The sequence below is a fragment of the Haliotis asinina genome, chromosome 3 (assembly GCF_037392515.1).
Source record: "Haliotis asinina isolate JCU_RB_2024 chromosome 3, JCU_Hal_asi_v2, whole genome shotgun sequence".
NCBI classification, from domain to species: domain Eukaryota; kingdom Metazoa; phylum Mollusca; class Gastropoda; order Lepetellida; family Haliotidae; genus Haliotis; species Haliotis asinina.
In genome coordinates, this window is record NC_090282.1 from 58031181 (window position 1) to 58053103 (window position 21923).

The 21923-nt window shown below is 40.6% G+C and overlaps 1 protein-coding gene across 1 annotated transcript; it reads left to right on the forward strand.

Moving 5' to 3' along the window:
* Nucleotides 1-437: 437 nt before the first annotated feature.
* Nucleotides 438-21648, forward strand: LOC137278230 (uncharacterized). Its single transcript, XM_067810448.1, has 18 exons — nt 438-712; nt 5201-5253; nt 6173-6324; nt 10289-10419; nt 11131-11266; nt 12037-12105; nt 12486-12598; nt 13440-13521; nt 13892-14059; nt 14829-14915; nt 15309-15403; nt 16218-16325; nt 17457-17517; nt 17627-17734; nt 18226-18290; nt 19165-19236; nt 20857-21026; nt 21341-21648. Exons 1-18 carry the CDS (start codon nt 657-659, stop codon nt 21535-21537), a joined length of 1923 nt encoding a protein of 640 aa, XP_067666549.1. The 5' UTR covers nt 438-656; the 3' UTR covers nt 21538-21648.
* The last annotated feature ends 275 nt before the right edge of the window (nt 21649-21923 follow it).

Here is a 21923-nt window from a genome sequence, read left to right on the forward strand (position 1 = left end):
AATTGTATAATTAGAGGAATTCAGTTATAATGTTCCTGTTATGGAACCTTAAAGCATTTGCGTAAATATATTAATCAGGTGCCAATGTTTGATAAATTTCACTTAGAACTGCTCAATAACGTGACGAATTTGACGTCCTCAGTAAAGCTACTGACGTCCTGATTAAAGGTGTTAACTGTGCATGAGGATAATATCTTAATATTAAGCTCAGCAGCCCTTAGTCTGTTTCAGCCACAGTACTTGCCAGGATATCTGAAGGTCATGATTCCAAGGCCAGTTACCTCCAGCGACCGAGGTGCAGCAATCCCCCCGACGCTTAGGTGATAGTTAGATGTCACGTCCGTAACATAGTGGCCATACTGTAATCAGTGCATAGATGAAGTAATCGTGCAAAAGCGGCTGAACAGCTGGACAATATTGTAGGGAGACGCTGATCAATGCCTGACTGAGTGACCTACATTGAAGCATATAGACACCCAAATCTGTAACAGATAAACAATATTATCTTCCAGTAAATGAATGGATAAATCAGAATGAATGAATGCATGACAACAACTAATCTTCCTCTGTCTGTAAGCACAGCTGTTATGTCCAAGCAACCGCGAAAATAGATAAACCATGATATCGTCGCACAAATTTACATACGGCGTGTTCGCATGGACACACGCAGCCGGTCAATGAAGAACATCGTACCATATGGATACGAAATGAGGTATGTCATTACTTTGTTTATTCAAATTGTCCACGATGACCAAACGTCAAATGCCCGTATATTAGCACCACAGTCTTAAATTAATGGTGGACTGTTAAGACTGTGTGTTTGCTGTTATTGTTGTTGCTTATAAGCTCACCCCAGGATTTCGTCGTACTATGACTTCATTTCAGTAAACACAGCATGACTACCCAACCCATTTTGTCGCCCTGCACATGGATATGTTGATGGGGACCAGGGCCCGGTTTTACAAAGCTATCGTAGCTATGACTGTAGTAAGTCTATACTACTGTTTAGGAGGTACGACAGTCGACAGCTTTGTGAAACGGGGCCTTTTTCTGACCATGAATAACAACTGCCATGGGGGTTGATGGTGGAGGAGAAGGAGGGCAGTAGAGTCTCCACTGCCTCATTTGCTTGAATCGTTGCTTAGACTACATTCACAGGTGGCAATTTAATTGAAGCAAATACAACACGTTGGCACCTTTTCGGAAATGATTGTGTTGATACAGCTTACATTAGTGCGTGTAGCCGACCAGCCTATTTCACTGAACACGGTGCGTATGGTCGATATGTGTGTGTGTGTGCGCGTGATCATAATCCCTGAAGTGTTTTGCAGTATGAGCGCTACAGATGGTCCAAGTGTGAAAATAGACATAGTACATTTAGCTTACCTTCTGTAGATATAGCAAAAATGATTCGTATAGACGATGGATGTACGGGATCGGTCTGCCTTGGTTTAGATGACGATAAACTCTCGTACTTAACAAAAGGGAATTTTAATGTCTTACACAGAAATTTATAGCACGATGTATTAAGACGGTAAGACAGACTTGGTACCAACTTGGAATCAAAGTTTTCGCCACTCGTTTTGAAAATACGCAAATCATTATTATGGACACGTCGGTTGTTCATTCATTGAACTAGGAGCAAGACTTTCCTTCACAGTTCCAAAGAAACAATATATAACTGTTTTGAATGGTTTCACGTCAAAGATAATAAATAAACCTTCTGATAATTCTACAATTTGGCAATTTCGACTTGCTGTATAGATACTTAAGCAGCTTTTTCAAAGTCTTCTTTAGTTTGGCTAAGTCCATTAGAATATACTTAAGTGAACATTAGTCTAAATGCTTGTACCAAAGAAACGCACACAATAATTCAGAAATGTATATTATTGCTATTTCTAGCAAGGATATTGGAAACATTAAGTAAGAATGCAAAAAAATATAGTTACAACAGCTTAGGAATGAGAAGACGTGGCTAAGAACTGGGCAAAGAAATAAACAATATACTTATCGGCATAACAGAAGCATAATTAATTATTATGTTTTATGCACTTTGGAAGTTCGTAATAAATATAATTCGAAAATGGTCGTAATATTTAAAAATCTAAACATTTGGATGCCTAAGGGAACAATGTTTTACAGGCCCACAATGCAAAATGCAAAAAAAAGTACAAATGAATAAAAGCAAAATGCAAATATCGAAATTCAAACCGATAAATGTTAAACAAATAATGTCATGCCGTTACTTTGTTCAAAGAAAATATTTATGAGATAAACCTATTGTGTTTGAAAATCACTGAACTGATGGCGATTACATTTCAGTTGGAACCGAACGCGATTTTTCTGAACAGCCAATCCCAGTCTAGTATTTTCATGATCCATGTATGATTATTAATATTCACACAAAGAAACAATATCCCACGCCTCTGCAGCTGACAAAGTACCGTGTTCCACGTGACGCATATTTAGACACTCTGCTGTAACATATGGCACATAACATATGGCACGTGATTTCTTCTCACCTGGTAACGTGATATTGTTTCTAGTTTTACATACTGGCGTACAATAAACCAGAATGAAATACATTCCATATGCTTCAGTTATTAAACATAAGTATAGAAGTGTCACTGGATCTCACCTCAGTGCCTACTTGAATCTAATATATCAACACGAGTTACAATTCCATACAAACCGACGAAGACACGTTTCCACTGAGTTTGCGTGATGATCCCATGGTTGTATATAAAAGTTGTGAGTGAGTGAGTTTAGTTTTACGCCGCACTCAGCAATATTCCAGCTATATGGTGGCAATCTGTAAATAATCGAGTCTGGACCAGACAATCCAGTGATCAACAACATGAGCATCGATCTGCGCAATTGGGAACCAATGACATGTGTCAACCAAGTCAGCGAGCCTGACCACCCGATCCCGTTTGTCGCATCTTACGACAAGCATAGTCGCATTTTGTGGCAAGTATGGGTTGCTGAAGGCCTATTCTACCCCGGGAACTTCACGAGTAGTATATAAAAGTAGCCATCACTGTTCATGTAAAGGGATCATATACAATAACTTGTTTGTTAATTGTTTTTCTGAACGTATTATTAACAGACGTTAACTATATACTGTATGATTTACCTATGGCGATATCACCTATCTTAGTGAGTTTAGCTTTACGCTGCTTTTGCAGCAATGTCACGGCGGGGGACATCAGAAACGGACGTCACACATTGTACCCGAAAAATGAACCCGGTTCTTGGATGTAACCTGTGAACGCTTTAACCACTACGCTGCCCCACATCATATCTCGGTTCAGTTTCCCCTTTAATTACTACTTACATCTCTGTTTTAAGTTGTCTTGCTGTTTTATATATTGCACTCCATACTGTACACAGAACACCACCTCCGGTCTGGTGCAGCATGCAGTGTGAACATAATATCAACAATGAACACTGAACTTTCATCTGAGTACCTAATATTGCCCCAGTTGAAAACAGTTAAAAGAAAAAATAATGGAAACACAGTAAGTAAAACAAAAGCCACAGAAACTAATTTGTTCGAGTTGAACAAAATTGCAAACAAGGATTTAGTAACTCAATACATAGTAGGATTGGGAAAGGTGCGTTCTCACGCTGAGGCTTGTAATAACCACTTGTAGCATGCAACACAGTCGCAAAATGAGAACACATAAATCGTAACGATGTGAATAGCATACCATTAATCGTAACTGAGTCGTAAGCTACAGGATTTGTCCGTCTAAGAGTAACGTCCCTTTTGTTTGTCTTGGTGCCTGAAAAGACACCGATCTCACCAGAAAAGAAACCAAACGGTTTTTATGTTTTACTTGTCACAGAAATGTTTATGGAATGTCCCGCCTAATATTCAGTAAAGGGTCCGTGTCGATTTAGGCTTTCTCTTCTTCTTTTTCACTGACTGCGACATGCAGAGTTGTTAAACGTCTCTTCTTCTCTCGATGAATCCATGTTGCCAAGCCATACTTGAAAATCTCGCGAGATACGAGCTGCATGCGACCTACGTTACGATCTTTGGCAATTCCTCTGTCAGATGCCATGAAAACCTCCAGTGACATATTACTCACGTGAAATGTGTGCTCGCGAGACATTGATAACACGCCGGCCGAGTCTACTTTCACAAAGGGGCAAACAGCCCATGAATGTATTTGTTTTGATTCCGTATTTGACAAAGATGTGCAATCTGTTTTACAGGAATATATGGTAGGCGCTTTTAGACAGACAAATCACTAATCCGATGCTTTGGATTTGCTGACAGGATCGCCTCACGTTTACACGTGTTATTATGAGCGATATAATCCCTGTCCATATCTGTGAATGTACACGACTGGCATAGTCCATTACTATCAAAGGGGTGATAGAATCAGATAAATGCTGAGTGAAAATACAGCAGAAGCATCACAACACCCAACGTGCAAATGTAAGGTAAACGGTCCTCGTTTAGCTGAAATATTGCAACCTTTTTTTGAGATTCTCCTCTCAGGGTACGTGGACATGTGCTACCAGATCGGGTTGTCACGCAGGACGTCGTGGCGTCCGTGTATATTTACACACACTATCAGTTGTAATTTCTCTACACCGCTGAGGATATTTTGCAACATGGCAACGATCTGACGCAGGTTCTTAGCGACTTTGTTTATTTGTTGTTTGACAAAACACTCAGCTATATTATACCAGTTATATGGTGCGGTACGTAAACGATCGAGTCTTGATCATACAATCCACCGGTTGAAATCATGAGCATCAATCTGTGCAGTTGGGATACAAAGACATACATCAACCAAGTCACCGAGCCTGACCACGCAATCTGAGGTGATGACATTTAGGTGTGATAAAATATGGGTTAAACCCCCCTCCTTCAACTGTGTAACACTATAGGTAGAGATGTTGATGACATTAGTTTCCACTGAAATTGACAAACATTGAACACCCGGTAAACGGCGACGCCAGGTAAAAACAGAGGCCCCTTACACCTTAGGTAATGCATGGTATACACTGTACGTGGTTATATTTCAGACCATGAAAACCTAACAAGGCGACTTATTATCCTTGATTGCAGTTAGAGGGAGCAGGAGAGTGAAGCCAACTGCATTCGTTAGATCACTGCATCCATGCCCACGTCCACATTCAAAGTTTCTGCCAAATATCTATTTGCTTGCTTCATTTCCAGCGCGGTGCTTGTTGCTGTTGTCGTGATGGCCACACAGCTGGCTCCGTCGGCTGGTAAGTGTTCATTTCATATGTCATTCTGAAAGCCCATGTACATTTCAAGCTTAAAACAGTTGAAAATATATATTGACAAAACGTAAGGTAGTTTCATTGTTTTACGCCGCACTCAGCGATATTCCTGTGTCAACGAGCCTGACCACATGATCCCATTTGTTGTTCTTTTCTTAATTGGTTCCATCGGTGGATAGACAAATGTCCCAGAGGACCGAAGCCCCACAGACAAAAGCCGTTTTAGAAAAATAGCCCCATAGGCAAAGAAACAAATCATACAAACGCCCCAAATATTGTTTGTCAAGGTGGTCTTGAGGAGGAGGTTGGTCTTGAGAAGGGTATTCAAGAAAATGGGTTAGAAAAGGGTTAGTTAAGACACTTAGGGGTTGTTTTTTTGGTCTTAAGGAGGAAGGTGGTCGTGAGTGTAAACTGGGTCTCATTGTTTAATTGATTAAGTGTTCAGTGTTAACAGGGTCTGCTGTATGTACAAAAACTGTAAACTCAACAGTATCTATCAAATAATAATGTTACTGATTTAAGAAATAATACTAAGAAATAACAAAGGTGGTGTCAGACTTAGCATTGAGGAGGGTAAATAAGTCGGCCATGAGATGGGAGTGCTCACGTAGGAAAGCACTTGACTGTAACGTAAAGCGCAGTACTATATTGGAGGTAATTCATATATGTTTCATTTTCTAAATAACTTAATAATACCTATATGCTTTTTCACATAGTTATAAACATATGAACTATTCCAATGAATTAACATAGTTATGTCTTTTATCTATATAATAGATACCCCACCCCCACGATCACGAACTTGTCTCAGAATAAGTCAGACCTCGGGACTTTTAATGGACAGTCTGTCTGTCTGTCTATAATTAACCCAATTCGTCAAGTATTCTTTACTGGTATTTACCAGGTGGGTCAGCTGGCGATGACCTCCGGTCACTGGAGGCCGAATTTTACCGGTGGCGTGAGATGGACGCCCCTGAATTTACCACGGAGACTGGCGTCCACACATACGACAACACGGTGGAAGATTTCAGCATGGTGTCTTTGGAGACAAGGAAGGTGAGTGTTGCATTACTGTTTTCAAGAATGGCGAACCTAGAGACGAGAAAGGTGAGTGTTGCATTACTGGTTTCAAGAACTGGCGTCCACACATACGACAACACGGTGGAAAATTTCAGCATGGTGTCTTTGGAGACGAACCTAGAGGCGAGAAAAGGAATGACAACAAGGAGGCTGCGGGTGGTCTCGCCTTGGGTATCATGTCTCTCCCCTAAGATGACGGGATGATCTCAGGGCATGGCCTATCCTGTAATAAAGGAGGTGGACATGGCTTGATGATCTCAGGGCATGGCCTATCCTGTAATAAAGGAGGTGGGCATGGCTTGATGATCTCAGGGCATGGCCTATCCTGTAATAAAGGAGGTGGACATGGCTTGATGATCTCAGGGCATGGCCTATCCTGTAATAAAGGAGGTGGACATGGCTTGATGATCTCAGGGCATGGCCTATCCTGTAATAAAGGAGGTGGACATGGCTTGATGATCTCAGGGCATGCCTATCCTGTAATAAAGGAGGTGGGCATGGCTTGATGATCTCAGGGTATGGCCTATCCTGAAATAAGGTAGATGAGAGTGGCTAAGTAGCATCTTATAGTTGATTCACCTGCAGGAGATAACGAGATAGTCTCTGAAAATACGGCCTGTATTGAGACAAGAAAGGATAACATGACTGGATGGCTCCGAAGTAATCATAGATTTTCTCTGGTAGTTTCAATTGTAAAATAGACTCTTAAACATTTTGGGTACATCACATGGTACTAGAGACAAACAAATGATGTGGGCTATTATATGGTGGCTGATTTGGGCCATCGCTTTCTCGTCTTAAATTTTGGAGGCGAGAAAGCGATAACACGAGACGAGAAAGCGATAACACGAGACGAGAAATCGATAGCACTAGACGAGAAAGCGATAGAGCGAGAAAGCGAGAGAGCGAGAAAGCGATACAGCCAGTCGAGAAAGCGATAGAGCGAGAAAGCGATATTTACCTTAATTCTGCCCTGTCGCCTTGTCTGCGTATGACTTACTCCAACAGGAATCACCATTTGTGATTCTCATAGAATAAAATGCATATGCTTTCAAATTCTATGGCAATTTTGTCATTAATCTTTTAACTTGTCTAGCTAATAATCCAACGGCGTGTTCTCTTTTTCCCGGCAGGTATTGTTATGGGATTAAAAGTGGTAGACCGTTCTAATCCTTAAAACAAACAGATTAGGCAGGGTTCATCTCACACTTCACACCATACTTTAACACAGTCACATTTAAATTTACACATACGAAGAAAATTTACTTAAAGACTTCACAGTCACACTTTAAAATGCAATATATCACGGACAATTTCATGAACTTTAGCCGCATTTCAATTTACAATCCCACCAGATGGAACACTGCGTCACCTTAAACAAGTGGTGAGATGGTGCCAGTTAAAAGTCAATTCTAGATGTCGTTACTCCCGTGGAGTTCTCGATATTTTCTGCTTTTTGGTCGAAGAGAAGCATTGTTCAGATTAGATGATGTTAATCAACTTGAACGTATTTTGGTGACTGGTAGCTGAAAATATCAATATCTACAATGATGATTACAAGATTTACTGTTTCTCTCTTCTTGGAAGATGGTTGGCACTGGTCTGTGATCTACTGTCACGAGTTCCTTCAAGCCATTGATAAATGAATCCACCTTTAGTTTGACATTGAAAGTCAAAATTCTCTCTTATAACTGGTCTCTTATAACTGGTGATAACTGAGTTCACTAATTATTATGAACTGTGTTCAGAGTACATGGCATGTGGGCGAACTCAGGTGTGTGAGACGACACCCGAACAGCCTCTGCTGACCTGTAATCTTAATCTGCTTATAGCCAATGAAGGTCCCGGCAAAAAGAGAATAAATCAATCCAACAATAACTCCAGAAACCAAGAGTGTTTTCGTTAAAATAAATGAGTGTTTTGAAAGCCTCTGAAAAGTTTAACAAGGCCTGGATTAATTCCAGGTTTACATTTCTCTATTGTCATTTCCCTTGTTAAATGCCACCATTGTTATCTCATCACTCATGCCTGGATGAACAATCCCTGGCTTCCATTTGCCCATCCACCCTACCAGTTGAGCGCTAATTAACAATCGGCTTCCCTTGTTATCTTATCACGATTGTTTCAAATGTTCGTATATAGCTTTCCGTTTCCTAGTTTCTTTATACACCTGATGAAAGCAATAAAAATATACCCCGTAACATCTTGTTCCATAAATACAGAAATATTTCTCTTTAGGTTTTTTACTAGGATTTTTTATGCCTTATCCTAAAGCTACACCTTTGCCGTTACGCCATAAAGAAGAGTATCAGGAAATGAGATAATACCCCGCAAAGCCTTAACAACCAGTACCTTCTATACTCCCCATTTTAACGGGGAACAAGATCGGGGTTACATTAATCTTTAGCAACTTATGCTTGTTGTAAGAGGTGACAAACGGGATCAGGAAGTCAGGCTCGCTGACACATGTAATTGTAACCCAATCACGTAGCTCGATGCTCATGATGTTGATCACTGGATTGTCTTATCCAGACTCGATTATTTACAGACCGACCCAGACAGACCAACCCTGTGAATGTCATCTGTTGCTGTCATTAGATTCGAATAGTTTTGACATAAATTGACCAAATTATAAATACTAGGATAATACAGGTAGATCGTTACATATATTGAAAGAGTTTCAAGTCCTCGTCTGACAACGAAAATGTTACAGACTGAAAAAAACGTTAATTGGATACACGCGTCACCATTCAGCTTATCAAATGCTACGCGACCACAACAGCTGTACCCTTTGAGATATATACATGTAATACATGTATACAGAGATAGGTAAAACAGTGTATTTATAAGTTACGACGCTGTCAGATATGGCAAACGGAATGTTTTCCACATCAACTGTCGACATATAAACACCATTTAAACTGTCTCAATAATATATTCATAACGTACTCTAAGTGATTATATGTATGACATTAGATAAACGCGATACAGAGCAAAGAGTTGTTATTTGCATGGGCTCTTGGTTTCATCATGCATCATTGTTAATGGTTCCAGTTGGTTGGAGTTTTGCTAAGAGCAACATAAATCGATCGAATCTCACTCACTTAAGCGTTTCCAGCAGCATTGTGCATCACGTGCTTGATAACAGTGTCTACACCAAAACGTTGCTTATATTATAATAAAGAAGCTGCATATCCATAGAACTGTCCCCACCGTTCAGCACACCAACTGCTAAATACCTCCCGAAGTTCACTATGGTTAGTTAGCCCAGCGTTTAACTGCGTAGTGTATACTGTATATTTTCAGTTTGACTGGACGAACGTTGGACTGCATCCTTTTGCCTAGGTTAGACCACTGACTGTGGAATGGTTCTGTTTCTACATTTAGGTACCAATTTAAGGTGCTTTACTGTCAAGCGCGTCTCTTAGTTTCTTGGGTAGGAGTGATTTAGGTAGGGTTCATAAAGGTGATGATCGTCAGTTAATAAATTTTATCATCTTGAAGAAATCAAAGAAAGTACCGCTGTAATTTTTGATAACCATGAAAAACATAAATGGTTGCAGCTTTTTTCATTATTGCTAACAGCGACGTAAATCGAAACACATTTAGTCGAAAATAGATCTTGTAATTCGACCCGAGTATCCTTTGATGCTGCCGTTAGACCTGCAGTGAAGCGATGGGGTTGTGACGTCATCAAGTGACCAATGATTGTGGGTTTGAATCTCACTTGGACATAGTCATGTTTCTAGCTTCTCGCGAGTTTTAGATTGTGGCAGATGTCTAAGACCTGTGTTGCTTCGGGTTTTCCTCCCACATTAAGCTGACACGCTTGGTGTAACTGGAATACTATTAAACATTAAAGCACTCTCACTCGCTCACCGAAATGTGTGACTAAAAGTATGAGATATACGATCTGTACGTTCATGTTACTTTGATCCAGGCAAAAGTTGATGACTTCATCAGCCGACTCTCAATCATCAGCACCAACGGCTTGACAACGTCGGAGAAATACAGTTACGAAGTGTTTAACGACACCTTGTTCATGGTATCGTCCAACCACATATGGCGCTTGTAAGTTCATGCGATGCCGAACTGACATTAAAAAATACGACGAGTATCATTGTTGTAAATGGCACCGTGTATGAAGATTGTTATTACTGTTGTTTTTTTAAAAATTGCACTTTATTGATGCGTACCCTTTGTGATACGAAACGTTATTATGTACGTAATAATAATATTTTCTTCACATTATTACAGTTGACTATAACAGACCTGTTATCTGATATTAATTTCAACGGTATATTATGAGGAACCGCATGATTTAAATTGTTTTTGTTGAGATACCGTTTACTCTGCTGCGATCAGTGAGATTCGAGGGCAGTAGGGCTTGAGGTAACCTGTTTGTTACCCCAGTGTTACCCGACAGGCGAGATACTAAAAGGCATACGACATCAGACCGTGCTCCCCTTGGGGGACGCATACGATGTACTTACCTAACCGTCATTTTGTTGTTTTTTGAAGCTCGCTACCAACTTACATGAAATGAAACAAAATGGCGTTTGTTTCTAGGCTTGAATTTTAAAATCAGCGAAACATATTGTGAGAGTTTAAAACTGCTATAAAAATGGTTTATTACGTTTAAGTTGAACGTGTAAACGATTCAGTGTTGTTTATATAAAGCTCTGAAAACAGTCAAACAAATGGGAGGGGGGACATGGAAACTCATTGATCAATGAAATATAAGCATTTTACATGAAGGCAAAACAAAGTTTCTTATTTCAGCTACGGTCCACTGAATCCTATCAACTTCCTTGAAGGCGACCAGATCGATCCCACTTACAGCGTACGGATCCTTAAATATGAAACGAAAGAGGATTATGAGAAATACCTCTCCCGGTTGCAGTTGTGGCCTACTAAGGTAAACTGGAGCTGACTGGCCTTAAATGTCGTTATGAGCAACTAAAATGCTATAGCAAAACTTAATACGTCGCCTTTGCTTTGCAATGATCAACATTCGTTTGTCCAACCATATTCCATGACCTCTAGAGTTGGTTTCTTTTCAATTTAACTTCTGAGATACGGTGGAGCACGCCATCAAAATCTTAAAGACACCTATATGAATTTCACTTAGATGGTGTTCAGAGGTGAATGCAGCTTTTTAAGAAAAGTTGGGTGCACAGTATTGAGAAAAGGGTGCCCACATAATTTTCACCCGAGTTTCAATGGTCAAATAACAAAATTTCTGGACAAAAGTGGGTAGGTTGGGGTGCGTTGTCAACCTTTGCTCGCATACGAGTATAAGAAGACTAGTCATATTCTCTATGCTGCGGAACCCCAATGCGCCACATGTGCGTCAAGGTTTTGATAATTAACGCTTTCACGAACCCTTCAAAACTTTCAAAACGGAAAACCTATTTAACATTTTTCCTGCTTCCATCATTTCCCTCTATGAGATGAATGTACGAATGTAAGTAAAAGTATTCTCCAAAGCGCCCAAACAGAGTATACATCCATGACGTTCCTCCTCTTTGTGTATCAAGTCGTCTTGGCGCATTCGAAGATATTTCCTCGTATACACAATGTGTATACGATGATTGCATTGATGATAAAAATTACCATCAATAGATGCCTTCTGTTTATTTTATCGTAATCCTTGTTTTGAAGTAAAATTTACACAATATGTTCCAGTTTGACCAGTATATCACACGGTTCAAGGAGGCGACCAAGAACGGACATGCGTACCATAGAGTGTCAGTGGTAAGAAAACGTAGCAGGTCACCATCAAAGCAAAACATATCTTTGTTTCAGAGTTTAGGAGAGGTTGATTCATGTGTTCACCAAACTCCAGAGGCTCGTTGTATCTGTTCCAGCTTCTAGTAGATCGCGATAACCATATGACACGACAGACATGATACCTGTCTTCTTTTGCTTTCACGCCATGAAATATGTAATCCTTTGCTACAACTGCACTCAAGTCCTTGAAGATGCTGTCTATGCAATGAATGAAAGCTTGCCTTTATTTTGAAGGAAGACGTTTACAAGAGAAACTGTCCACGACACTGACACTTATTTAACGACTACGGTAGCTTTAATGATCTGTTCCTGATCTAATTCTAGATGTACATCCTGACTTCCAGAACAAACTCCCAGGACAGATTCAGCAGCTGCTAGTGGCCAACCCAGAGACATCTGCCTACTACAAGCCATTTACCATTGACCTCGACAAGCTGACCATATCTACCAGTGACAAGTGTGTGAAACGATACAACTGAACACAAACAAATCATCATGAAATGTTGACCCTTGGGCAGTACCTCAAATAGCCCAGTAGTCAAGAGTTGGGTTCCATAATCCAGGGATTGTGCGTTCTAATCTCATATTCGCACTGAATATATTTGCTTGTCAGAGAACCGTTCTACAGGGCGATGAATTTGTGACTAACACATTTTGTTGCAGGCTTACTGTAATCATAGCTACATGTATTATTGTTGCCTTGAACAATACCCTGCAACTGTAGCACCTTAGAGTGTGCCTTGTGCTCTCTAATTGACGCACATTGATTTGACACATGATTTCTAATCCATTCACTAACTCTTCCAATATATACCGAGAATAAAATGTTACTGGCAGTCTATTTCAAAACTAAGATGTGAAGCTGTGGAAATGTTAGGCGGAACTAATTTGGAAGACCAAACCATATTTACAGAAGGTTCATCTGGTAACTGATTTAAGAATTTCGCGATCAGTTGTATATACAATCAAAGGAACTGTTGTTAAGGATATGATAGAGATCAAAATAACTATCCCTTCTGTGCTTATACAAGACTTTCCTATGTGCCTAACTATTTTTTTGCAAAACATACTGGGTGGCGCTTATCTTTTTATTCACGGTATAGATAACACGTAACATTCTATCAGCAAATGTGAGAACAAACATGACAGATATGGCGATTACTGTGAATCTAAAAGACGTGGGATACCTGACAGATACTAGACATTCCCAGTATCATCTCGGTGTTAATAAGGTTGACTACAGCGTGACACACCGTTGACACAGCTGTCCACATGACCTTTCTTTATTCGACTTACAGGGCAGATCTGCGGACTCGTGGTCGACAGGCTGTTTTGAATATGCTGCAAGCATTCAAGCGAGTCAAGGATTACATAGAGCAGGTAGCCATACAAACTGCAAGAAGTGTACATTGAAACAATTGTGAACTTTCAGAATCTTTTAGGCAGCTTACTCGTGTGACAGCTTTGGAGTTAACGTCAGATCAACACTCATTCATATATCAACACCTACTGGCGCCATTCATCAACACCTACTGATGCCATTCATCAACACCTACTGATGCCATTCACCAACGTGGTTATATGTCTCTAAATGTATTTATTTACGTATTTATTTACTCAAGTATGTATTTACTTAAGTCATGGTAGAGTAGCACACCTAGTGACGTCACTCACTTGACACATGACGTCATCAACACATCAAAGTGAGCGCCATAATATGACTGAGAGTTGACTCACATTTTTGTTTCAGGACTACATGTCCCAGACTCGCGCCACGTACGGTGTGTTGGGACTGCCTAAAGGAATCGACCTGTACCGGGCCTGCCTCAAGTGGCACATCTCCGTGGATCTCACCCCAGAGGAAGTACATGAGAAGGGCAGGGAGGAAGTGGTGCGGATCAGCTCAGAGATACAGACGGTAGGGTAATGATGATGATTATTATAAGTGTGCTATTTCAAACTGACACAGGTTCATTAATTCAACGGAAGACTCTCTGCACAACCACTGTATCGACTTATGGAGTATGTTGTAAAATCTTATTTTCACAATAAACGTCATCAGATAAATGTGTAAATGCAAAGCTACACAGCAGGAATATGTCATGAAGAGTCTTGTAGCGTAATCAAACCACGTTCTCTTGTTGACATTGGTAAACATATGCGATTAATGGAAGTGCGACGGTTATTGAATCTATTATTTGACATGAGTTACAATTTGATACTGAGTTAAAAACTCACCAAATTCTATCACTAGGTCTGAGAATGTCAAGCCATATGGTTGTTCCATTAAAATAGGAATTTATTAACTGACATCAAATTTTGCACCATTTTGAAATTCAGGCACTATATTTTTAAAACAATAACCCATTATACCTTAATGCCGTAAATGTACACTTTTCAGTACATAATATTATGATTATTCATGATAATTTGATTTTTAAGAGCATATCCATTGCAGTGCTGTGCTTATGAAATTGATGTAATTTTTGTGCGCATTTTGTCTTTATATTATATGCATAGGCCACCAATGTTATCCCAGTCACGTCATCAGTCAAGACTTCATTTTTATTTTACCATAAAAGACAAAAGGTTTTTGTCAAAGTGTAAAATCCTTAGCACATTACATTTGCTTTATGTACACCTCTGAACTGGATATGGAATTACCTCAATGGGTTACCTGCTTTTAGATAATGCGAAAAAGAAACTATACTGGGACCGTGGCGGAATTCTACAAACAGTTGAAAGAGCAACCCCAGTTTCATCTGAACAGTGCCGTAAGTTGGAATGATTTAAGTACAATGGAGATCGGCTCTTTATGACTCTATGTCTTTAAAACCTGATGATGTACAGCTCATTATGGATCATTCCCATAAAATAGTGTTCTTTGGTCAAAATGGAAAACACATAAACAAATCCTTGATGCAATTTAATAATACATTTTCTAATTTAACACGTACCCTAGTTTACGCTTTACAACAGCAAGCATCGCCATCTATTTGAGATGAGTTACCTTTGTTTTACAAGCAACTGTAAGAAGTCGTGGCTCGAATCCTACAGATGTTCTCGAAAGGTACTTTGGAAAAAGTCGCCTTTTTTCTCTCTCAATTTATATGGATCCAGTTTTAGGAGTCAAAGGATTAAAATGGTAACACGTCGGTTTTTTTTAGGATGAACTCCTGAAGAAATACCAGTATATGATATATGACAGAATATACCCGCAACTGTCGAAGGCCTTCAAGAATATACCAAACCTCAACGTCAGGTAAACAACTGTAACCGATGATCACTCTATAAGTGAGACTACCAGAATAAAATCGGGAGAGAATTGGTCTTCTTCAATCCAGTCCTATCATAAGATGGTGGTGGGGATTGGGTGGCCAGGCCGACTGTCTTGATTAAGGCCTGTCTTTGCATCCCAGTTAAGAGTTAGGATGCTCATGATATCTATCACTGGATTGTCTGTACAGAATATATACGCACCAATATTATACAGCTGAAATATCGTGACGTTAAATAGCACATGAACCAACAAAACATGACCACACTGAAAGTGCGCTGAACCCTGTAGTGCAGTATTGTGTTGGGCAGATTCAGTTGAACGGATTGACACCAGCTATTATCTGTCAATATCCCCGGACATCATCCCATCATCCCAGTCTAAACCAGCGTTTAACTTGATAAATAGCGTACATATAATTAGAATATGACACGCCAAATCGGAGAACACTTATATATAATTATATATATCTTAGTTACCACTTAATTTATATAACTCACATCAGATTACTAAACACATTATTTACTAGTGATTTGTATGAATGGTGGAATTGGAAGAGGTGCTTTTTGGCACCTGTGGCAGTAGCAGAAGATAAGGTTATTATACAGTTATTTGAATCAAACATATTATTTATGAATCAAACTTATGAAAGAGTCTGCTGTTAAAAGAAATGTTCCTACAAGGGTACGAATGTGTCGGGTCACACGCGCGATTAATGAGGCGTTGTTTGTGTTGTATTGTTCCACGAATCTCTCAACAGTACCTACAGTATTACTCTTCGTGTTGTGTCTGTCACCAGTGTGGAGGCTATGCCTAATGACGGACCAGGGGGAATGTACGTATCGGGAACAGCCGACGGATCACGGCAGGGGGTGTTCCAGGTCAATCTCAAAAGGCCAAACGAAACGTAAGTCCACAAAAAATACGTGATTGACATAGTCAAAGGTATGATTTTAAATGTGCTCTAACCATTTGTTTATGAATCACTGTCGAATTGTGATAAAGCTAGGTGACCGTACCCTGTCTCGAGCAGATATGTGTCACAAACACATGTTTAGTCTAGTCAAGTGTTCAGCTGACCCAAACACAGGAACATATGTAACTGGTCGAAATAAGGAACTTCGTTGGTTATCGTTCTGGCCAGTAAGGTGTTCAGTTTGGAAATGTCTTGTACATGCCTACAGTAAAAAATTTGGAAACTTGACTATGATCGTCAGTGACGTAATTTTGGAGTAAGTAAAGGCAGGCAGTTGGGTTTTACGTCGCTTTTAGCAATATTCCAATATCACGGTGGGAGAATCCAAAATGAGGTTCACACATTGTACCCATGTGGAGAATCGAATCCGGGTCTTCGGCGTGACGAGCGAACGCTTTAACTACTATGCTACCCCACCACTCCTATGTAAAATAGGAACCAGAGTCAATGGATATCCCGTGTTGAGGTGATATATACACATGCACAAAAGTTATTATTTTCCTAGTGTCTTGATTTCACCACTGAAGATCAGAAATATAAACTATAAATGTTTATGACTGAATTTGCCTTCCATAGATCCTTGAACCTAAGATTGTCAACATATGAACAGGAAAACGTTCTGCGTGTGCAACTCCATTTCCCTACCATCTGAATCTTGAAAAGCAAATTTCATACACTTGTGACTCAACACTCAAATTATCTTAAAATGATTTGCAGAAAAGGGCTTGTCACAACTTAGATGAACATAATTCTTTCTGCATCAGAGTCCGTCTGAAGGACAGCGAACTTTCAACGGTGTAAAAACCTTCCAGTAACATTTTATGAATGATAATGACGTCTGCTTAAGAGTGAGCAAGTACGTTTAGTTTTACACCACTTTTAACAATATTTCAGCAACATCACGCCGGGGATACCAGAAATGGGCTTCACACATTATACCCATGTGGGGAATCGAACCCAGGTCTTCGTCTTCACGAACGAACGGTTTAACCACAATGCTACCATACCACTCCTCTTGTTAAAAAGAGAATCGTATTCTCATTTTACGAGGTTTTGTTTCAGGAACACGTTCAGCATGATGGCATTGACTCTTCATGAGACGGTACCTGGCCATCATTTACAGGTATGTAGTTGACATTAGGGGAACAGACACGTTCTCATACCGCGGGTACATGTACAACAAACTCCCTTCCATATGATCAGTGAATGCCTTCTGTTGTCCACTGTTTCAGTCGGTGTACGCCCTCACTGCCAGTCTGCCAGACTTCCAGAGGAATATTGAATATGAGAAATACTTTGCCGTTCCATACCACTTTCCGTTTTACACAGCATACACAGAGGTGAGTGGTTTCGTGCGGTCGACATCAAAGTACGAGCAAAAATTAGATAATTCACTTTGTTGGACAAGACCGAATAGTATATGCACTGGTATTAATCCAACAGTTACTGGTCTACAACGCTTACCCGTAGTGCTATCAATGACGTTAACGTTTGACTGGAACTCGGTGCCGTTTGCCCTTTATTCCTTTCAACTCGTATTGACAGTGAATAATGCAGTTGTAGCGGTATCTATCTGATATTTGCAACACAAAGTGAAAAATGACAAAACCCATGTATTTGCAATTTCGTATAACCATCCATGGATAATACGTACGGCAGATGTTGACCTGTTCAAGTCAGGGTTTCCGTCTGAGAACAGCATGAAGATATTGTTTATTGTTTATCAGTCAGACACGGGATTGTCTTGTGAGTGGTGCTGTGAATTTGCACTGTATGTGTTCTCTGCGTGACCACTGGACAAAAGTATATTCTGTTGTGTGTACATTTTCAGGGATGGGGTCTGTATGCCGAATCCTTAGGGGAATATCTGGGTATCTATAAAGACGACGATGAGCTGTGAGTACGAATATGGTCCTATATGACATGGATGTTCATAGACATGGTAAAATGTCAATTGTATCTTTTGCAATTTGATAGGCATGCAACCATTGGTGACAATGCGAGAGCCTTGTAATTGCTTGACCAGGACGTAGAGGGAGTGGGTACACTTGCACTAGTCTCTGAAGTAATGCTTAATAGTTTAAAAAATAATGTCTGAAAAAAATAATATCGCTCTTACAGACGGGCGTCTGCGAGCTTATGTGCACATGCCTCTTTAGAAGATTGAATTACTGTACATACATTGTCTTCATAGGCGAAGCCAGAATGGGGTGCGGGTGCGGGTACGGGTGCGAGTTGTTCTGAAAGTTTACCAAAGCACCATTGGAACTCTCGTGAAATCGGAGTGTGCACCCCTACTTTCTCAAGAGTACCCCCCCTTTCTCAAAAAGCTGTATCCACCCCAGGGCTTCAGGACAGTCTTTGACAAAGGCCAGGGGGCGTGCTAGCTCAGCCGCCTATGGTGCAGCAATTTCCCGGTGCTAGTTGCGTCCCTTGGATACAGCAGAATTCTAAATGAGTCATCCTATACCCGTGATCAAAGGTTCATCAGTGTGGTAAACATCCGTTACCTGCATGACTTCGGGTTTCTTCCCACATCAGACTGACCCGTCGTGCTCTGACTGAGGCACTGGCGCTAAACGTCACTTCGCTTAAAGGGTGGTGGGGTAGCCCAGTGGTTGAAGCGTTCGCCCACATGGGAGCAATGTGTGAAGTCCATTTTCGTGCCCCCGCCGTGCTATTGCGGGAATATTGATAAAAGTGGCCTTAATCAATACTCGCTCATTTCGCTTAAGAATTTTGTGCTTGTGTTTTTGCTTCCATTTTTCAGGCTTGGTCGATATGGGGAAGAGATATTCCGTGCTTGCAGACTGGTAGTTGACACGGGAATACATTACTTTGGGTGAGTTCCTACAATGTCTTCAATGTACCGGCAGACATGTAGTGTTATCGTAAAGTACCTGTGTGCATCACTGAACCACAGATGGACGGTCAACGACGGCACTCGTAGCCTCAAGCATATGGCATTGGAGAAATATATTACACAAGGCACATGTAGCTGTCCCCCCAAACTGAGAAATTACATTTGTGACCTCATTCCATAGTCTACTGACTCCATTACTTTTCAGGTACCAGTTTCAAATTTAAGACTTCATCTTGTCATTTTGACATTTAATTTTGATAAGAGAAATATTCCCAATACTTTGAATGTAATTTAAGTAGCGTGATGTCCTCGTAACTCTCCATTCCTTTAAAATAGTATTCCACGGTCCTCCCCTCGTAACTCTCCATTCCTTTAAAATAGTATGCCACGGCCCTCCCCTCGTAACTCTCCATTCCTTTAAAATAGTATGCCACGGCCCTCCCCTCGTAACTCTCCATTCCTTTAAAATAGTATGCCACGGCCCTCCCTTAGTTTTAAGGAATGGAGAGTTACTGGGTCATTAACCTCCACATAATCCCCTCTCTGTGGGCATAGATATGATGATTGGGTGTCCGTCACAGGAGAAGGATGAGGACATGTCTGTGATAGGTCAACAAAAGACTCTGTCAATCAGAATTTCCCCAGGCACTACTACTGGTTTACTGGGAAGTAGAGAACAAGCTGTTACTGAAGGTTCTTGTTTCCCTGGATTGTGTATTTTCACCATCACATGATGTAGCACTATAGAACAAAACCAGCAGGAAAATAGAAGTAGGCACACACATTAAAACAGGACACTGACAACACGTCATGTGTAAAGTGACAAGTGCTGATATAGTGTTTGGTTCCAGCGCAAATATGCCTTTGTTTAATGCAAACATAACTAGTAGGTGATTGAGTTTCGATTTTCGCCGCTTTTAGCAATACTCCAGCAATATCAAGGCGGGGACACCAGAAATGCGCTTCACCATTTGTACCTACGTGGGGAATCGGAGCCAGGTCAATAGCGGATGCTTAAACCATACTCACTCACTCGGGTAACGCAACGATAACGTATTCACAGTGTCACAGAATACACGGCAAATTGAGATTGACCTTTAACTGGAGCTGTACCTGATAATTAGCAAGTCTCCATAAATAGGTCTTTGATGTCATCTTACACAACTGACCCCATGGGAATTAAGGGCAGACAGCTTCCGTGCGTTTAACTGATGGTCCGGTATGTCTGCTTGAACCCAAGGTCGGGTTTAGAATTGGTGTACAGTAGCACATGCTTGGAGTAAGAGGCGAGTCACGAGATGGGGTGGTCAGACTCGCTGACGTGGTTGACACATATCATCGTATTCCATGTGCGTAATTTGCTTATCCAGTGTCACTGGATCGTCTGGTTCTGACTCGATCACTTACAGACCGCCGTCTTATGGCGTGTAAGTTCCTGAGAGCGGCGTTACACAACAAACACATGACTGTTTTCGGGAGATACATGTCCCAAAAAAGGCGGGAAGTTGGCAATGTTCCAGCTCCATGGGGGCGGAGCTGGTAGTTGATCCGGAGCTACGTTTGTCATCACTACAATTTCATGTTTCTATTACGACACAGATGGACACGTCTGCAGGCCATCACGTACATGACAGACCACACCCCGATGAGCCGGAATGAGATCGAGATTGAAATAGACCGTTACATCACGTGGCCAGGACAAGCATGTGCCTATAAGATTGGGGAACTTAAAATAAAAGAACTCCGAAAGACTGCGATGGACAATCTTGGTTCGTCCCAGATATTACAGTTGCATTGTATTTTATTTATTATGAAAAAGGGAGGCATGGCCTTCCCCAATTGAATAGCAACATGTAAAACTGCACTTTAGACATCTTGAATTCTCAACGTTGAAACAAGTTCATCTTTGGACATTCCGCGTTAGATCATATGACACCGTAGAAAGAAAGGTACACTCCTTGACCTAAAACGAAAATGTCAAATCCTGAGATTTCAGAAAGATGTAAGTTCTATATCTTTGCAGTCTATAAGTATGTGATGGACCCTTTAAAAACTAATAACAATGTTCTTTTTATCATTTCAGGTTCCAAATTCGATATAGGAGACTTCCATAGCCAGATTCTGGAGAATGGTCCAGTGCCTCTAAATCTCCTAGAAAAGATCGTCAATAACTGGATAAACGAAGTTTCCGGAAACGCAGCGACATCTAACGGTGGTGGTGCTACGGGACACAACCCTGCTGTTACCAACCTGCCACAACTTCCTAATATCGTGGGATAGGAAATACCGAAGTGTACTCATGCAATGTATGCGTTACACGTACCCACTTTGTCTGTGCTGATTGTTGACATGCATTCATGTACATTTTTGAAATAAAGATACCTACCTAAAGTAACCTACTTTGAACAATTGTTTTGAGAGTGCATTCTGAGATCAGATTTTATCCCCTGTATTTCTTTTACTAAATCGAAGTAAAGTAAAATAAGGGGAACACATTCGTGGAATCTTGGTTGACGACAGTTATGGGCATTTGGAATTAGTAGTGTTCATATTAAGTGTCAGGAACCTCTGAGTTGGAAGCGGAAAAGGCCCACCTGGCCAAGATGCAATCTTTATCAAAGTGTTGACTAAGAGATGTGGGACATCACGTTGTCGCTGGTGTTGCG